At 37.6% G+C, this 18,038-nt stretch overlaps 3 protein-coding genes across 4 annotated transcripts; all 3 read right to left on the bottom strand.

Moving 5' to 3' along the window:
• Window positions 1–907: 907 nt before the first annotated feature.
• Window positions 908–6,678, bottom strand: LOC103963181 (aminopeptidase P1). The gene is made up of 16 exons (XM_009375958.3): window positions 6,412–6,678; window positions 6,134–6,197; window positions 5,894–6,033; window positions 5,414–5,698; window positions 5,197–5,319; window positions 4,589–4,864; window positions 4,390–4,476; window positions 4,157–4,224; window positions 3,795–3,861; window positions 3,355–3,489; window positions 3,144–3,224; window positions 2,493–2,547; window positions 2,274–2,378; window positions 2,099–2,170; window positions 1,605–1,729; window positions 908–1,305 (listed from the first exon to the last, which is right to left on the bottom strand). Exons 1-16 carry the CDS (start codon window positions 6,502–6,504, stop codon window positions 1,144–1,146), a joined length of 1,938 nt encoding a protein of 645 aa, XP_009374233.2. The 5' UTR covers window positions 6,505–6,678; the 3' UTR covers window positions 908–1,143.
• A 1,453-nt stretch (window positions 6,679–8,131) lies between these two features.
• On the bottom strand, window positions 8,132–9,954 carry LOC125468307 (probable NAD(P)H dehydrogenase (quinone) FQR1-like 2). The gene is made up of 2 exons (XM_048589535.1): window positions 9,294–9,954; window positions 8,132–8,668 (listed from the first exon to the last, which is right to left on the bottom strand). The coding sequence occupies exons 1-2, from the start codon at window positions 9,863–9,865 to the stop codon at window positions 8,443–8,445; spliced, it is 798 nt and encodes a 265-aa protein (XP_048445492.1). The 5' UTR covers window positions 9,866–9,954; the 3' UTR covers window positions 8,132–8,442.
• A 1,422-nt stretch (window positions 9,955–11,376) lies between these two features.
• Window positions 11,377–14,393, bottom strand: LOC103963179 (probable small nuclear ribonucleoprotein Sm D2). Of its 2 annotated transcripts, XM_048589529.1 has the most exons (7): window positions 14,248–14,366; window positions 13,663–13,732; window positions 12,641–12,689; window positions 12,510–12,528; window positions 12,003–12,080; window positions 11,800–11,904; window positions 11,377–11,673 (listed from the first exon to the last, which is right to left on the bottom strand). In XM_048589529.1, the coding sequence occupies exons 3-7, from the start codon at window positions 12,643–12,645 to the stop codon at window positions 11,557–11,559; spliced, it is 324 nt and encodes a 107-aa protein (XP_048445486.1). In that variant the 5' UTR covers window positions 12,646–12,689; window positions 13,663–13,732; window positions 14,248–14,366; the 3' UTR covers window positions 11,377–11,556. The 2 variants fall into 2 exon arrangements, with proteins under 2 accessions (XP_048445486.1, XP_009374229.3); XM_009375954.3 differs by lacking the exon at window positions 13,663–13,732 and having other exon boundaries at window positions 14,248–14,393.
• Between the last annotated feature and the right edge of the window lie 3,645 nt (window positions 14,394–18,038).

The raw sequence follows: 18,038 nt of genomic DNA, 5'->3' as shown, positions 1-18,038 counted from the left end.
TCATTTAATCCGAAAGCTGAAAATTAGAAGAATGCGTGAGAAGTAAAAAAGGGTGTATGGATATTACACCCCATATGATAAAATGCAAAAGTAGAAGTAGAAGTAGAAGAATATACAAAGTACATCCATCCAACAAGTTCAATATTTAAAAAACAGTAAGCATATAATCATAATGAGGAGTATTCTTGGATGATAAACTAAATTCTTCTAGTTAATAATCCTTTCATTGGATTGGACATAGATTAAATTATTTAACCTCGTTGTATCTAGTTTATTTCTTTTCTTTGTATTTATCCCCTCAAAAGTGCTCCAATTCATTTCACAATTAGATGAACTTATAGTCAATCCATCCTTTGCAAAATAAGGACACCACTTCCATAAATATACCACTATGAAACTAAAAAAACTAAAAAAGCACACAATTAATAAAAAACTGACAAAAAAAAAAAAAAAAAAAAAAAACCAAACCGCCTAGGAGCCTCTTAGGTGCTGCCTAGCCCGCCGCCTAGGCGCCACTTAGCTCCAAACCGATTTTTTGAAACAATTTGACCTAAATCGCGGCGGGCCATCACCGCCTAGGTCGATTTTTGGAATACTGAGAATAACGTGTTCATAGTAGGAGAAACACATAACCATGCATGATTAACGATATTTCAAGTTAATCATGTTTTTTCATGTCGTAAAATTAGAACACATGATTGCAGTTAATTCAAAGAATGCGGAGTGATTTGGTCGAGTTCAGTTGTAATTCGAATGTTATTTGGATTGGCGAAGCAGTTCGTCCAATGCAGAGTCCGAATTGGCAAGGCTATGCGAGATCAACGCCCCATGCCGGAAAGTTGAGACTGCGTGATAATAGGACTCGAGGCACGCACATATAACTAATCGTCAAGGCTAACAGTCCACAGAATCCAATCATCGGTGTCATAGGTCCGATTTCTCAGTAACATTGGAAAGCAGGAATATGCATTATCGATGTCTAAACAACGAAGACTTGTAAAAGAAGGAAGCAAAGTTTCCAAATAAATAATCATAAAAACGGATGGCACAAGAGATACTACTCATCTTGATTATTGAGTCAATATGCACATTCAGAAAGCACACGTGTCTGATTCTCCTGGAGAGACGAGGGAGGGATGCAGCTCATACGCTTATGGGTTCAGTGGCTTTTTTCAGCCACGCCTTCTCGGATTCATCCAAGTACGGAGCCAGAATATCCTTACATTTGGAATGGTAGGTGTTGAGCCATTCCAATTCTTCAGGTACTAAAAGACTCAAGTCGATCAACTTTCTCTGGTATGGTGCCTGGAAAGAGAATAGAACGGATAGAAAATTCTACATCAGCTCAACTTTTATTGACCTCTATAAACTGAGTGAGAAAGTGTCGTAATAACGTAAATGCCAGGCCATTGGGTGACTACGTTAACTCGTGTACAAATTAAGTTCATGTCCAATGTTTATGTGCGAGTCGTCCAAACGAAAAGAAAAAGGAAAGAAAAGGCATGCATAGCATGGAAATCGAACTATTTCACAGTAAGGAAAGTAATAAATTGCACAATCACATTGCATAACAGTTGAATTAATAGAGACTAAAGCAAGCTTACCCAAGTTATATGCTCAAATTGTAAGTAACCCTTGTCACCGAAGTTGAATTTTGTATCAGCTTCGTTGACTATAAGCACGTTCTCCAATCTTATACCGAAATTGCCATCCTCGTAGTATCCAGGTTCTGAAAAGTGCAGTTTCGGTGGAGTCAATTACAATTCACACAGTCCCATTCAAGAAGCTCATAATTATTCACATTCATGGATACTCAAACCAATTTATAAACCAAGCATGGCCTCAAAGAGTAAGACTAATTAGTATCTATAAATCACGATAATCAACAAAAGAAACATGACTACTAGAGAGCACGGATAATCAACAAAAGAATTAAGAGGAAAACCTAAGCAATATCTATAAATCACGATGCATGGCTATCCTCTGGTATGTGGGATTTAATTCCTTCTTTGTTAAGTTTGAGAAAGTTCTTGTACAAGCGTAAAATGAAACAAATAATATACTAATGACAACAACAATTGTATATACTGAAACTAACCATCTGTTACAGTCATGGAAGCTTGCAGCGGGACATTTCGAGCATGTGGTCTGAAACTAATCAAATGTGGACCTGCTCAACCAGTGCCAATGGAAGATAGAAATGAAAATTCATTTATCAGCTCAAAAACAATGCACTGGAGAGTAAAGGATGAGCAGTTGTAGTTAATATTTACCTTCATGAACATTTAGATAAGACCCAATCCCATGACCGGTACCATGTCGATAATCTAGACCACTCTTCCACAAAGGAACTCGAGCAAGAATGTCAAGGGCATGACCTGTAAAAAGATTGTGAATGTAAATGTATTCAACAATGATATACTTACAAAATTACACTTGAAAAATCTGATTAAAATTTGAAAGAACAAAAAGAAGATAAAAACATGAAATACCATTGGTTCCATTAGGAAATCGAGCATTCCCGAGACCTATATGACCTTTGAGGACCTGCAAAAGTAATGCAGCATGTCAAGCTAGTTCATAGAACCTAACATGAGTATTGACTTGAATAAATTTTGGGATAACAGTCTACACATGCAGACAGAATGGATTCAGCCGTTGTGAATCAAAGATTCAAAATTCATCTAACACATAGAATCAAAAATAATATCTGAAAATATTGAAATTCCATTGTGAATCTAAATTCATAACTCGTAGGTTATCAGCTGAATCTAAGGGTTCATTTAGATGGAAGGATATAAAATGGGGATTTGGATTTGAGTTTCAAGTGTAAAAAGCTAATATGGATTGTACTGCTTCATTGTGTTTGCGTGGTTATTTTGTGACATGGTAAACTGAAATCTTAACAAAGATAGTAATAAGCTTGGGGAAGGTGCTGAGGGTCAGGGTGGGATACGGTTGTTAAAAACTGTAGGTGGTGAGTCTGGTGACAATGAATCATTAATAGCAGAATGAATGAACCATTACAAGACTTTTGCAATTCAAGCCACAGAAAAACAGAGTTGGGACAACAACGTTCAAATTACGATGAGCTCAACTACCAAATAACAATGTCACAAAAGAGAAGAACAAAAAGAACTTACTGCCGTATAGCACGCTTTCTCATGCGCTGAAGGTTTGCCAAAATGAACCGTCCGTGTTATATCAGTTGTTCCATCAAGATACTGCAACCATGCCATCAACATTAAAAATTAAAGAAACAGAAGCATCGTGAGTAAATGATACACTAGAACATTAAAAATGAAATTGGTCGGTAATTTTTATCAGCGGAACCTTCCATGACATTTGACAAACCTGTGCCCCAGAGTCAAAAAGATATATGCTGTCCGGATCAAACTCAGCACAAGTTTCTGCTTCTGGTGAATAATGAATGATTGCCGCATTTGGGCCAACAGACGAAATAGTAGGGAAACTTAAACCTCTAAAGTTCTGCAAATATGACAGAAAAAGAAATTCATATCATGTCAAGCAAACCAAACATGCATGGAGGTAGATAAGCATACAAGTAAACATCTAACAATAAATTGAACAGCATATTTCATTTTCTGTATCCGCTTGTTGCAAATATTATTGAGTGTGGAAGAGAGTTTTTACAGTCAGAACCATGATTGCAAATATACCAAATAGAAAGAACATCACAGGATCCAAGAAATATATATGAGGGAAAAGCACACTTGTATCAAAGGAATTTTGCTACCGTCATGTTGGATTTTCGTATTAAAAGTTCACACTACCTCTTTTGATGCTCGAAAGCCCTCCAGCTTATCACTTACAGTCACCTCGGTTAGCTTTGCAGTTTTCCTGTCATAGTTCATTCGATTCAATCAACATGCAAATATATAATAGAATTATAAAAATTTGTGCCACTCAGCGTATATTGAGCAACTAAAATATTAAATTAAGCATAGAACGGTATAAGGCATCAACTGTATGAAAGTCCATAGAATGGATGATCATTAACTGCAATTGGACAAAAGCAGTTCTATGTGTGATTTTCACATCTTGCTGACATCGTAAATCATACCATATCAAGATCATGATGCATCTCATCCACACAATGAGAGGTATGAAATTCAACAAGGAGACTCAAACTTACGAGTGGTTTTTCTTATCTGTTGCCTCCCCCTCCGAAAAGAAACCAGAAGCCCCATATATCTCCTGCGCCTGCATTTTTATTATACAAGCTCAAGCATTAGTTCAGGCCTTTCATATTGCTGCAAATCTAGGAAACTAAACGCATCAAAATCTGGAAAACATATAGAATAGAAACTAAGAAAATATTGTTTAGAAATTTAAAGATATTACAATACCATACGTGTCACAATTTACCTGCTTATCAAACCACACAAGATATTGCACAACAGCTGCACCATCCCGGATATGAGCTTTCTTTAACCCTTCCAATTCGACCGGGTTCTAAAATTTTAGAGCAATCAGTTGATAAGAAAAAATGAATAGAAAAAAATCACTGGCACAACTATCAGAAACAAATTGCTATCTCCACAGGATAGGAAGTGCAGCATGCTACCTTTAGAGCTTTTGCTAGGGCCAAAGGCGACTGCTGTAAAATAACTTTTTCGGGGTTTAGTCTTGAATACAAAGCATAACAGCATGAACCAGGGTCAGCCCATATGAGGTCATTATCTGTTTCTTCTGCTTTGTTTCCACCATTACCCTTTTCAGCTTCAGTTCCTTTAACTGTAGATGAAGGTTTGAGCTGATTAGACGCAAGCAAGGCAACATCCGAGCTCACTGCTTTATAGTCCCGGACAGCAATCCCATATTCTTCCAAATAAGAGTTTACCTGCATATCGAGTGAATTTGTCAGATATGTCTACTAAACCAATTAACTGCTCATGCTCACTCTAGCATTCTGACATGGAAAAAAGGATATACGAAAAAGAAATGGGGGACAGCATAATTTTGTCCAAAGGGTACAATTAATGTTATCAGTTAAAGACACAAAAATTGGTGATGGAAAATAGTAAATGCATCTATTATTACCGGTGGCTTGATAACTTCAAGCCAATATTCACTGCCTTATGAAGGTTGCTTAATAAGATGATATGTGTGTGTATCTATGTGTGTGTGTGTATTATTTATGATAGTATATCAACTGTGTATGGTTTAACTGACCTCAGCAGAAACCTTCCTTTTGTCAACATAAAAGAAAGCCGATTTGGATGTCACGATAGCAAATGCATGAACAACTGGACTGTAGGCAACATCAGTGCCACGAATATTATACAACCAAGCAACCTGTAGAGTAGCAATTAAATTGAGATACCGCATGACAAAATCAAAATAGAGTAAAGTAGGATGCCACATAAAGCAACAGACCAAACAGACTAACCTCATCAAGCGCTGAGATGATTATACCGCGAGCGTTCCCTTGTACGATTTTTTGTCTTAAATCCTTCAACTTATCCACAACAGAACGACCAGCATATTCCAAAGGATGTACAATGACCGGATTAATTTCCACAGGGGGGCGATTATTCCAAACTTCATCTACCAAATTTGTGGAAGTCTGAACCAACTTCTGTTGTTTCTTGGCAAAGGCACGCTCCCATAGTTGCGCAGTGTTTATTGACGCGCACCAAGGATCAATACCAATGGCTGAACCTTCAGGAAGATTCTACAAAAACAAATCACAAAAGTCACTTAATACAGCGGCAAACAAGAATCCGCAAAGTCACAGGTAATTTAACTGGAGTCATCATTTAGAACCAACTTGTAAATTAATGCCAGCGTCGATAGAAAAAGGTCAAAAGTACTGAATATACAACATTGAAAATAACAACAGAAGTTACTCAAAGAAGCAGTGACTCACATCTGCCATCCAGACATCGACAGTCGGGTCTTCTCCCATTCGCATAAGCTGCCACTGGTCACTGAGTTGCTGCGTTGCCTGCAAAAAGTACCGACCATCGGTCCATAGCCGCGCTTCATTCTTCGTTATAAGTGCCAAACCTGAACACAATTTAACACGACAACATTAAAAGCTTCAAAATTCAACTTAAAGCAATCAAATTTAGACAGCAGCATCCTTAAACAACATCACAATACTAACCAGCACTCCCGGTGAAGCCGGAAACGAACTCACGCCGTTTGTCTCGTGCCGAAACATACTCACTCTGCAATTACAACACAAAAATCACTCCTAACATCCTTAAAAGTAAATAAAAAAATAAAACACAAAATTTACAAATTGCAATCTAAAAGTTCCAATCTTGATAGAGGAACAGATCAAATGAATAAAATCGAAAATGTTCGGATACAAGGTTTCATCGAAACAACGTTAAAGTCGAGTGACAAGGGCATAATTAAAATTGACAGATTGAGACAGACCTGGTGGTAATCTTCAGAAGGGACGACCAAGGCGTCGAGAGGCGGAGAGTGGGACGCCATTAGAGACCTCAGAGCGGCGAGAGTGTCCGCCATATCTGTTTTTCGGCGACGAATTTGGAGTCGTCGAAAAAACGAAGAGAGAGTGATTGCGAGAGTGAATCTGAACAAAGTAGTTTTCTTTCGAGGTCCGACTTTAATACGATGTTGCAATTCGTTGGAGTCTGCGTTCCGAGTTTCCGGAAATGTCCCTTGTCGCTACTTCTTTTTTTTTTTTTTTTTTTATGTTTTGTTGGAGAACAAGATAATGCATTATTCAGGTAAAGACGCCAAAGATTACAAAAGAGCTTACCACGAAGCAAACAAGCCAGCTACGGCAAAGAAAGAAGAGCAGTACAAGGAGGTGCATACGACACTGCATCAAATGCTAAAGTGTCACTCCTTGCACTACCAACTAAAAGCCTAAGGGAGACAGGGAGAATCGTCATTACATAGAACATGTACAAGGGAAGATGGGGGTCGGTTGACCCAAACTTAATCACATACCTCCCTACTTTGCCGCGACGCCAAATTGTCCTTGTCACTATTCCTTCGATCCTCCTAAATTATGATATGTTTTGTCGCCTACGGTAGGGTTCAAAACGTCATTATGAAAAAAGTAGGGGTGCAACTTGGATTGGGCCAATCCGAACCCATCTATGTCCAACCCGACTTTAAACTCCAAATAAGTGAGTATTTTTTTAAGTTATAATCCGTCCAAGTCCAACCCAATTTCAACCCGTTCATTGATTGGGTTGAGTTGGGTTGATCATTTGTCCGTCCATCCCCAATCAAACCCAACCTGACTAACCAAACCAAATCTAACCAGATTGTAACCCATTTCAATTAATGCTCATACTACACCCAAGTGAGCCAAGTCCAAAAACCAATGCCCTTTCTAATATTTTTTTAATAAATTACCCTTTATAATTACTTAAGCTTTTAGAGAATAAGGGGCTTTGATTAGTAAGCCCATATTCATAGTCTCTAAATCCTAAAACTTTATAGTAGATTGATTTATGAAATTAATGTTAGCTAGATTTGATGCTACTTGGCTTAATTTTTTTTAGGAATTATTGGAAATTAAATTGTTTAAGATTAAACTTGAAAAAATTAGGCAACCCGAACCCAACCCAACTAAACCCTAACCCAATTAAACCCGAGTCCAAATAAACTTGAATAAAACCCAACCCGAACCCGAGCCCAAATTGTAAAAGTTGGGTTAGAATTTGGTTGACCTTCCAATCCGCCTAAATTGCACCCTACACAAAATAACAATTTCTGATCTTTTATTCAAGCAATATTTAATTTAATTAAAATTTACAGAGAAAGAGTTTCGAACTTAAATTATTCTGTTCAACTTAAATTCGTTATGTTGCAGCGATAACTATCAATGGATTTACCAATGAAGCCAAGATCAATGTGTTTTGATAGACCTATGGCCTATCGCCCAGCAATGCAATCTGCAGTTGCTGTCATCAACTGCCGATGTCTATCATCTTGCCCGAAAATCGAATAACGAAGTACACTTACCCGACGCAATCATGGTTAGATTTTCTCTACACCAAGAAACATTCCCACATTGATGATTGCTAGTAGTTACAGATTTGCACACAAGAAAAGCCAACTGCTCCTCGCAGCAAAGTACTTACTGTTCTCAACCAGTTTTCATCAACACCAATCGTAACAAATGTGCGAATTTTATTGATATGTCAAGTGCTATCTGAATTACACGTTTTCAAACCGAAAGTATACAATATGACACACCCCACAAATTCACAAATTATTGGACAACAATCAGGGAAAGAACAAATTAAAAACCTTTACATCTTTCTGAACATATATAACAACTTGAAGTGAAGCCATAAGAAAGAACTGACATCGATATAGGTAACAAGAGAATGCCAAGAACGATCGTAGAAGGAATACATTTAGATCGACAAACAGAACAGGAAAATGATGGCAAAGAAATATGCTAAAATCCGGAAATCACTATCAGGCGGCAAGTTTCTTGACTACTGATGCCATATACTTCCCCTGATGCTCTGCAAGAGCCAACTCAGTTTCACTTGCGCCTCTTGTGCCGTCACCAGCAAAGACACCAGCGCCATACGGAGAACCCCCTCTTACAGAGTCCATCTTAAACATGCCAGCTCCAAAAGTATACCCAACGGGAACAAACAGCATTCCGTGGTGTGCTAGTTGGGTGATTGCCGTCCATCTGCGACAAAAGAGCAGAACACAAGTCTCAATAAAATTTCTAATCAATTTACACCTTTCAAGGCTGAGCAGTAACTTTAACCGAAGGATGGATCCGATACCATAAAACTAGGGTAATTAATAACAAGGTGCTTCTGCTTCAGATTGTTTGCGACAAATAGCCCAAAACTAAATAACCATACAAAGAAACAAGCTTTATGCATCCTATAGTGTAACATTTTATTCTAAAACAAATTTGAAAGTTTAACCTCACAAATTTATGCACATTAATCCCTAAAAAACATGGAAAAATCATTTCTTCAAATGCATATTGGAACAATGCTACCCAAAAACCCAAACTTTACTAATCTGATTTCGAATTAAACAAGAATTCCACTAACTCAAACACTACCATCCATAAAAATTATTAATTTCATGTCAATTGCGCAGCTAAAACCGATAAACCTTCATTTGGGCAACAATGATCTCCATTAATCTTCACAAATTATTAATTAACAAAGCATAAAAACCCAATTTTGCAAACCATATGAGAAAACCAACCAAACAATTCAACTCCCAATTCAACTTCTTAGATTTTTTAATTTAATAAAAGAAGTTTAGAATTGAGAATTGAGGCAAAAGCTTACAGAGTGGTTTCTTGGCCGCCGCCTTGAGTCCCGGTGCTGACAAAGAACCCACCAGGCTTCCCAGCCAGGGTCTGCTCCTTCCACAGCTGCCCGGTCGAGTCGAAAAACGCCTTCATCTGCGCCGCCATGCTCCCGAACCTCGTCGGAAACCCAAACAAAACACCGTCCGCCCCCGCCAGCTCAGCCGCCGAAATCTCCGGAATTTCATGGTCCTTGGGCGGCGCCTTCATCTTCTCCAAAACCTCGGCTGGCAGCGTCTCGGGCACCCGGTACAGAACCCCCTCCGCCCCCTCCACGCCGTCAACCCCCTTCTTCATCCGCCTGGCCAGCTCCTCCACGTGCCCGTACATCGAGTAGAACACTATGAATATCCTCAATTTCGTAACCGGGCCCGGATTCGGGTGCGATTCGGCGACGACAGAAACGTTGTTTGGCTTGGGAGCGGAACTGGGAGTGCCGCCGGTGGAAGCCGGCGCCGGGCTTCGCGAGGCATTATTGGCGGTGTCGGGAATTGGTGCGGCATCGGAGAGGACTTTCTTCTTGCTTGGGACACAGCCCCCGCCTTTCCCCATCGAGAATAACGATATTCCTTACTGCGGATAGGAGGTATTTGCACCGGAATCCAAACACCGGTTTTCAAATTTCGAGCTTTCGGGTGTTGTTTAGTTGCAGTTGAGCGCAGAGTCGAGAGCTGTCAAAGTAAAACCAGCCGGATAGGAGGACTCTTATATTTGGCTGCAATCCAATGACTGCTTATGTATGTACCTACGTGTGCATCTGAATATTTTGTGTTTATCAGGCGACACGTGTCCACTTTAAACAAACATGGCGTGTCGTTCTGGGGTTTTTGTGAATTTTTCTGGACCGAGTCTAACGGGGCCGCCGGCCACCGCTTAATCAAACCATATGACTAAATATCTTATCATCTTTGAAGAAATTTTTTGGTGTTATCATTACGACGCTCGCATGATGTATGATTTACGCGAGCCATTGTTCACGTGTTTTGGATTAACAACATGACATTTTACAAATGAATTCGAGATTCTTTGATGACCATTCTTTTTTAATTTTTCGAAAACTTAAAAAATGAATACTCGTTTTAGCTACTTTAGTTTTTAAGAAAAATGAAAACTGAAAACCAAAATGTAAGTGCAAAAATTGAAAACCAAACGACTACTAGACGACTTCTGAATCATGTATAGATGCTAAAGTTATGTCAAAATTTATGTCAAGTCTCAACGTGTTATAACAAAATTAGATAGATAAAACAATATCACGTGATTGTATGATTATCCTATTCTTGAATTTTATCGTTACTTATTTTATTGCAATGATGAAAACTTTTGAAGGAATGAGGCAAGGGAGTTTGGAATTAGGCACAAAAGCATCTTTCGGAGCTTTGCCTTTTCAAAATCGTGTACGACCTACCTACCACTGTCCATATAATAAGTCGTTAAACACGATTAATTAAGATCATAATGACGTATGGGCGTTTTGTCGCAGGGAGCAGCCCCATAAAATTTTAACGAATATTAGCACCGATTTAATTGACGCTGACAATTTATTGTTGGAAGAATCTAAAGGACAAGTGGAGAAATTTGATTTTACATGTACAGAAATAGAGAAAAATACAAAGGAATAGTCAAAATAAAGAAAATTAATTTAAAAAATAAATAAAGGAAAGACTTGGACACGTTAATTGCCTATCAGCGCGGTCAAGACTCGAGCACAAGGACCTATACCACAACGAAGAAATTTCCAGTCCGGAAACCTAATGCAGACGGATGAGTTCACAACAACGGAAAACAAGTTTGATCGAAGGAGTTGTAGCTGTTCGATCAACGGGTTCACAATTATACTACGATAAAATCAATATCAATGCAAATTCATATAACGAAACACGCAAAACAGCCGCCGGACATTTTTACCCCTCCGGGAAAAGCCGCCGGGCTACAAAGGGATCTCGGCTTGCACATGGTAATTCTATATGTTACGATTATGAAGTCCAAACACCTGTCAATTGAAATTAACAAAGATTCAAACAGAGTTAAGAATTTGATCACGAACTGTAAGTCACCGGATGTTACTCTAAAGAGAGCTTTTAGTACCTGTCAATTGAAATTCACACAGAGATCGAAACGAAGTTATACAGCACTGGAAAGTTGCTCTAAGAAGTGTAATTCAAACTCCTGACGATAGTACTTCTACAATTTTCAGCAGACTACATCTACAAGTCATTAGAATTGTGTGCTACGTTCACACCTCACTTCGGATTCCTAAGAACGATGATAACAGAGTCCCCACGGAGAAACATCTTGCTGATGAACCTGTCTTTGTTAACCGGCTGGGCCTTTTTCTTGCCTTTTCCAGTCTTCGGCACCTACATAGACAAATAAACAATTAAAAAAGAACTAGCGATAAGTAACATAGCGTTGATGATCGATGATCAACAACCACAAGCTGTATCCCAATGAAATCAAAATGCAAAAGAACCAACCGAAAATACCTCAGTCCACATCTCCCTGACATTTTCCAGAACCATGTTGCAATGCCTGTCAAATGCTCTCACACGGCCAAGAAGCTTTCGGTTGTTACGGCAATTGATGAGCACCTGTTTGCACGACAAGAACCAAATTGAATAAGAATACTTGCCCTTGGTATGTAAAGCCTTTCCAGACAAAGAACCATAAGATTCTCGGAAAGCATTACCTGAGTATTATTTTTTACACTCATCATAAGGACAGAAAGTGGCCCTGTGTTGAATTCCTCCTCCTCGTTCTTGGCACCCTGCAGCATTCAGGTTCGATAAGCATATTTACACAAAATGATACCACTAAGAATAAATATGTTGATTTAGGGGTTTCAGTAATGAGCAGGACAATGGACACGTGAGACCACATCATTTAGCAAGCGAGGTCAATCTCAAATGTTTAGTCACGATGATTTCATTACAGGAACAAGAAGTCAATAGTTGCTAGAAAGTTTATGCCAAGACCCTAAAGAAATACACAGACCATTTGAACCATAACACAATTAAAAATTACAATTTCATTAGATAATTACGGGTGTGCCGATGCATTGAACCAAAAAATGACTAATTGATGTGCAACAAGAGTATGGACTCACACTGTTTCCATGAAAACTAACAACATTTAATGGTGCAAAGAGAGACATAACAAAGATGCACTAAATAAGCTCAAGAGCACTATAACTTACATCTTCCTCCATTGGTCGGCTGTGAAGCGAGGATGATAAACACAAAACAAAAGGAAAAGGAAAATTTGTTAGTACTTCAGAAAATAAAAGCTAAGAAGAATTGTGGATTGACGTATCAAACTAATCATTACCTCATCTCGAACCGAGGGTTTTGGGAAGTTCTTAATCCAACAGCTGAACCTGGAAAGGAACAAGATATATTAACCTGAGTATTAAGTAAAAACTGAATGGCAGAAACTACTGATACTACTAAACAAAATGGCAACAGAAGGTAAGAAATCTAAGTAGGCACAGATCAAATATTATAACTTAAGTAGATGTATCATGTAACTTAAGTAGATGTATCATGCCAAATCCAAAACTAATTCTTGCAACCGTTTGATACAGCATTAAGAAAAGCAAAACTTAAGGGTATGTTTGGTATCTTTTTGGAAATTTTTTTATCATTTCTCAAAACATTTCTTAAGAACATTTCTTTAAAACAATTTTCTTTAAGACTCAAAAACTTGATTGGTTTATGATTTAAATTTTTTAAATCTTACGACTTAAACTAGACGAAGAGATCTAAAAAGAGGGGGTCGCAGGAGAGAGGAGGAAAGAAAGTAAGAGATGATTGAAGGAAAGAGAAAGAAAAGAGAGGATTGGACGAGATAGAGAGGAAGAGGAGTGAGAGAAAGAACCGAGAGAATGAAGAGAACGGATTGGAGAAGAGACAAAAAAGGTTTAAAAAAAAAAAAGAAAGAAGAGAGATAGATTTGGAGTGAGAGGGGAGGAGGGAGAGAAAAGAAATGAGTGGGTTTAAGTTAAAAACTCTAAAAACTCACTTTTTATGTTTTTAGATAATAGACTATATTTTTGAGTTAGTCTTGAGTTCAGTTTTTGAAAATAGTCTTACCAAACAAGTTTTTTAAGACCTAAAACTTGCAAATTGTTTTTGAGTTTAAAAAGTTGGATTCGAGCAGAGTACCAAACAAGCCCTCCAACAAAGAAAAGTATACGCCACACCATGGAGAATGAAATTTTCATCAAAAAAAGTCACTAAAATCAAGACAGGGTTTTCGTGGATCAAAACAGAACAAAAAATTTTAGTATTGACACATTACCATTATAATAAAATGATACAGAACAACAACAACAACAAAAACAACAAAGCCTTTTCCCACTATGTGGGTTGGTTGTATGAATCCTCGAACGCCACTGCGCTCGGTTTTGTGTCACGTTTTCTGTTAGCAATAAAATGATACAGAAGAAGATTAAAAATCTTGTGAGAATGCTCTAGTGAGGTATCCAGACTATCAACACTAAAAAGCTCGAAAAAACAAAAGTTATATCTGAAACGCCATCAGAAGCAAGATAAGTTCTTTTGCGCAACTTCAACATCGAAAAACCGATAACAAACTGGAAAATCCACTAATTCAAGTTTTCAAAACATTAAATTTGTTATGTGGGCTGATTTCAATGTTGCTCAGTTAGTTTATTTACAGTCCTAGCTATCAAATTGTTCAAATTAAATTTAAAAAAAAATTAAATAGAATAGAACTAACCACATCAAGCTCTAATTATACGTAAAATGTGAAAGTATATTATAATCCAACGAAGATCGAACATTACGAGAGACTAATTGAATCCTCAAGTAAGGAGAATACGAACAGATATTCATAAAATTAACGACAGATCATCAAAATTATCTACTAAAATTTGGATAAATTACACAGTTTTACAGGATAAAGATCCTTACCTAGTCGAACACGACGAGAGAGAAGATCTGTGCGATGGGGCTAGGACTGCGTGACAACTCCCGAGTAAAGCACAGTTAGGGTTTTTGGTTTATGTTTACGAAAGCGCCCGATGAAGGGCGGCATAGGGCGGTTTGGGTTTAAAAATGACTTAAGTTTGCAAAAGCCCACACTACAGAACCCAATCAGGTTATTGTAGGAAGGCCCAATTGGGTACCTAAAGCTTTGAAAATCCAACTAATAAACAACTGCAATGTTACGTGTTATATCAATTGTTTTTTTGTTTTTTTTTGGTTTTTTGGTTCGATCAACATGTGTTGTATAAGTTGGTATTAACAAATTTTGGGATTGAATTTCAACGAATTGGTCTAATGGAAAACGTGCAAAAGTTTAAAACTCAAACCGAATTTGAATTCTCGCAGATATATTCATTGGAGCTACCAGCTCTCTCTTAGTGTACCATTTGCCTCGGGGCCAAAATTTAGTTGCCGCTCAAAATGTCCCTGAGAAGTCTACTTCGAAGGATTCTTCTGGGAAATCCAGTGCTAATGAGAAGGTAATGCAATTGAATTGTCTTCTAGCTCTGCTCGTAAAGGTCTTTCTCCTGCTACAAAGACTGCAGCTTTTTTTAGCTAATGCCTATGTATGATGGGATACCTCTTATATTAAAAAAATGAAAAAACATATTGGGATAGGTTGCTTGACCATGAGTTCCAGACTGTATATTTTATGGTGATGAGTGCAGCACTTTGGAATATTAAGCTGCACTGCACTTAACATTCTAAAACTCCGAAAGGATTAATCTAACAATTGTATCTGAAGCTCTGATGAAGCTACTCAAATTTTCTTTCCAAGGCATCCGTGAATGGGTGTGTAAGTTTGAAGGAGAAAGATGAATTCTTCATGCTTGTCGTCAGTTGGGTTGAGGGACAACAAAGAGAGGAAGAGTAAATATTGCCGGAAAAAGAGCATAAATAATTTAGAAAAAAAAAAAGTAAATATATTTAAGAGAAATAGCAATTTCAAGCAGAGTCTTAGCCGTTAATAGTCGGTTAAGATATATACATAGGTTAAAATATAACGGTTCATATTATTGACAAAAGTTACTGTAAAGTTTTCAAACTCTAGATGATAAAAGTAGAGGAAGTCATTTTATCAGTTCATATGCCCACCTATCTTTAAATTGTTTTAACCATTACATCAAAACAAAGGGAGACTCAGCAATTGCAAAAGAAGTTTGGGTGGTTAATGTGGGGATCGAATATGTGGCTAGCATATAGCAAACATTTGTTAACTCAAATGAGCTCTTTTTTGTTCACATCTTTTTTTTTTTTTTTTTTTTTTTTAAAAGGGAACAACTAGGTGGCAATTAAGTCACGATAACCACAATTAAGCAGACTCGCCAACTCGGAACATTGAACTCAAAACCTTCCACATTTTCTTTGTCTGCTTGGAGAGCCACAGTCCTACGCCCTTACTACTGAGCCACTTGTTGTGGCTCTTTGTCTAAATAGCCAAAATGGTCCCTGAGATTTGTATAACATATCATTTTGGTCTTTGAGATTGAAAATCAATAGAAATGGTCTCTGAGATTGTCCACCATCCATCATTTTGGTTTTTCCGTTAAAAACTCCGTTAAGTGTCTCGGAGCACTTGGCCGGAAGTTTGTACAATTTTCAAAGCTTCGTAACTCAATCGTTTCTTAACCAAATTTGACCCATAGTATATCAAAATGAAGATAGGAAAGTGTACAACAAGGTTATACTTATTTGGAATCCCAATGGTTGCTGGAGATGGCCAAAAAATAGCCTGAAAGGTGACTGGTCCGCTGGAAAACTGGAAAACTCGCTGGAAACTGGGTAAACTTTAAACGTTCATACGTTCTTCAATACTCAATGAAATCGAGTGATTCAAAAACGAAAATCATACTTCTCAATGAGACGAAGAGAATGGTACCTTTCTTGAAGGCTAAATATCAGTGGTTTGGCCAGAAAATGGCTAGAAATTGGTTGTCTTGGTCTCGAGTTAGCCATTTTGAAGCCGTTTTCCGACCAAGTTTAAAGTTTACCCAGTTTCTGGCAAGTTTTCCAATTTTCCCACAAACTAGTCACCTTTCAGGCTATTTTTTGGCCATCTCCAGCAACCATTGAGCTTCCAAATAAGTATAATCTTGTTATACACTTTCCTATCTTCATTTTGATATATTATGGGTCGAATTTGGTTAAGAATCGATTGAGTTATGAAGTTTTGAAAATTGCCTAAACTTCCGGCCTAGAGCTCCGGGACACTTAACGGAGTTTTTAACGAATGACCAAAATGATGGATGGTTGACAATCTCATGGACCATTTCTATTGATTTTCAATCTCAGAGACCAAAATGATGTGTTATGTAAATCTCAGGAACCATTTTGGCTATTTACCAGTGGCTTTTTTTGTTCACGTCTCTTATTACTGAGTTCTTTTTGAGAAGTTATTACTGGGTTCTTACTAACCTAAGGTCCTAAGCCCCAACACTTTCAAGGGTTTCTTTCTCAATTGAGCTTACTGGACTTTGCTCTAGTCATTTTATGTGGATGGGAACTTAAATCTGTTGTGGTTTCTTTTCTTTTTTTTTGTTATAGTTGAGTGCTTCAAATCTTCGACCTAGTTTATTCTTACACATTATCATACTCAACAACCCAAATTGTTTAACTATTAAACACTAAGGGCAGGTATGGTGGAACGGACATAGTTGAATTTCGTATTTTGAATTGGTTAGGCTAGGATTAGATAGGATAGGTTGGGTTTTATGTCTGCTATTTGGTATTTTGAACTGCTTATGACGACCCAAAAACCGCTGCCCGCGACCTATCCTCGTTGGTGTTCAACCTAGAAAGAGAGAGAGAGAGATAAAGAGAGATGTTGGCGACAAAGAGATGTGAGGAAGAGCTAACTGGAAAGGAGGAGGCGCGATGCATTCTTAACCCATGTTCATCAACGGGTTATGAATCCGTCCAATTCTGGACTTGGATCCAAAGTAGGAATCTAATCCATGATGCTCTTTAAACGTATCAAACAACGGTCTTGGACTCAAGTCCTATTTTAAAGGCTCATAATTTGTCCCATCTAGCCCACCAAACGAGCCCTAATAGTCTTTTTTATGTACATGTGTCAAACCAAAATTTAGGTCACGTTTATTTATAAGGAAGAGTATGGTACTCTTACCATCTAGTTGTACCATCTTTCTAATGGAGATAGGTCATCTCTATTAGGGAGATGGTATAAATGATAGTACAACTAGGTGGTAAGAGTAGCATTTTTGTATAAGGAATGGAATTTGAAGAAATATGTATCATTCATATTCACATAACAACCAAATGAATAAAAATGTCATATCTTTATTAGAGAGATGATACAAATGATAGTACAACTAGGTAGTAAGTGTAGTATTTTTGTATAAAGAATGGAATTTGAAGAAATATGTATCATTCATTTTCATGTAACAACCAAATGAATAAAAAGTAAGTGGGTCTCATAAATTTTGGGTATGACATATCTGAGAAAATAAAAACATATAAATATGCCATTAATATTGGGGATTGTTTTGCTCACACTCAATCATTTTAATTTCTCATTTAATTTGGGCTAAGCATGCCCTTATGTGTAAAAAGAAATAAGTCATTGCATAGGTTCCAAATATTAAGTGGAAGTAGTGTTGCACCGTTGCTATTCCCACCATCTTAAATTTCCAGCCCCCTACTAAATAATTTTTCTCTTCACGTTCCTTGAATACCCTTGAATTAACAATCTCCCA

The sequence above is a fragment of a genome, unplaced genomic scaffold, assembly GCF_019419815.1.
Source record: "Pyrus x bretschneideri cultivar Hongxiangsu unplaced genomic scaffold, Pyrus_bretschneideri_v1 Contig1, whole genome shotgun sequence".
Lineage (NCBI taxonomy): Eukaryota > Viridiplantae > Streptophyta > Magnoliopsida > Rosales > Rosaceae > Pyrus > Pyrus x bretschneideri.
This window is presented reverse-complemented; position numbering and strand designations above follow the sequence as displayed.

Coding starts and splice junctions, on each gene's coding strand:
- LOC103963181 (XM_009375958.3), bottom strand. CDS start 6,504: ATGGCGGACACTCTCGCCGCTCTGAGGTCTCTAATGGCGTCCCACTCT. Junction 5,320..5,413: donor TCATCTCAGCGCTTGATGAG/GTTAGTCTGTTT, acceptor GCTACTCTACAG/GTTGCTTGGTTGTATAATAT. Junction 4,477..4,588: donor CCCTAGCAAAAGCTCTAAAG/GTAGCATGCTGC, acceptor CTAAAATTTTAG/AACCCGGTCGAATTGGAAGG.
- LOC125468307 (XM_048589535.1), bottom strand. CDS start 9,865: ATGGGGAAAGGCGGGGGCTGTGTCCCAAGCAAGAAGAAAGTCCTCTCC. Junction 8,669..9,293: donor GGCGGCCAAGAAACCACTCT/GTAAGCTTTTGC, acceptor CTTTTGTCGCAG/ATGGACGGCAATCACCCAAC.
- LOC103963179 (XM_009375954.3), bottom strand. Junction 11,905..12,002: donor GTGTAAAAAATAATACTCAG/GTAATGCTTTCC, acceptor TCGTGCAAACAG/GTGCTCATCAATTGCCGTAA. Junction 11,674..11,799: donor TCAGGGAGATGTGGACTGAG/GTATTTTCGGTT, acceptor TTGTCTATGTAG/GTGCCGAAGACTGGAAAAGG.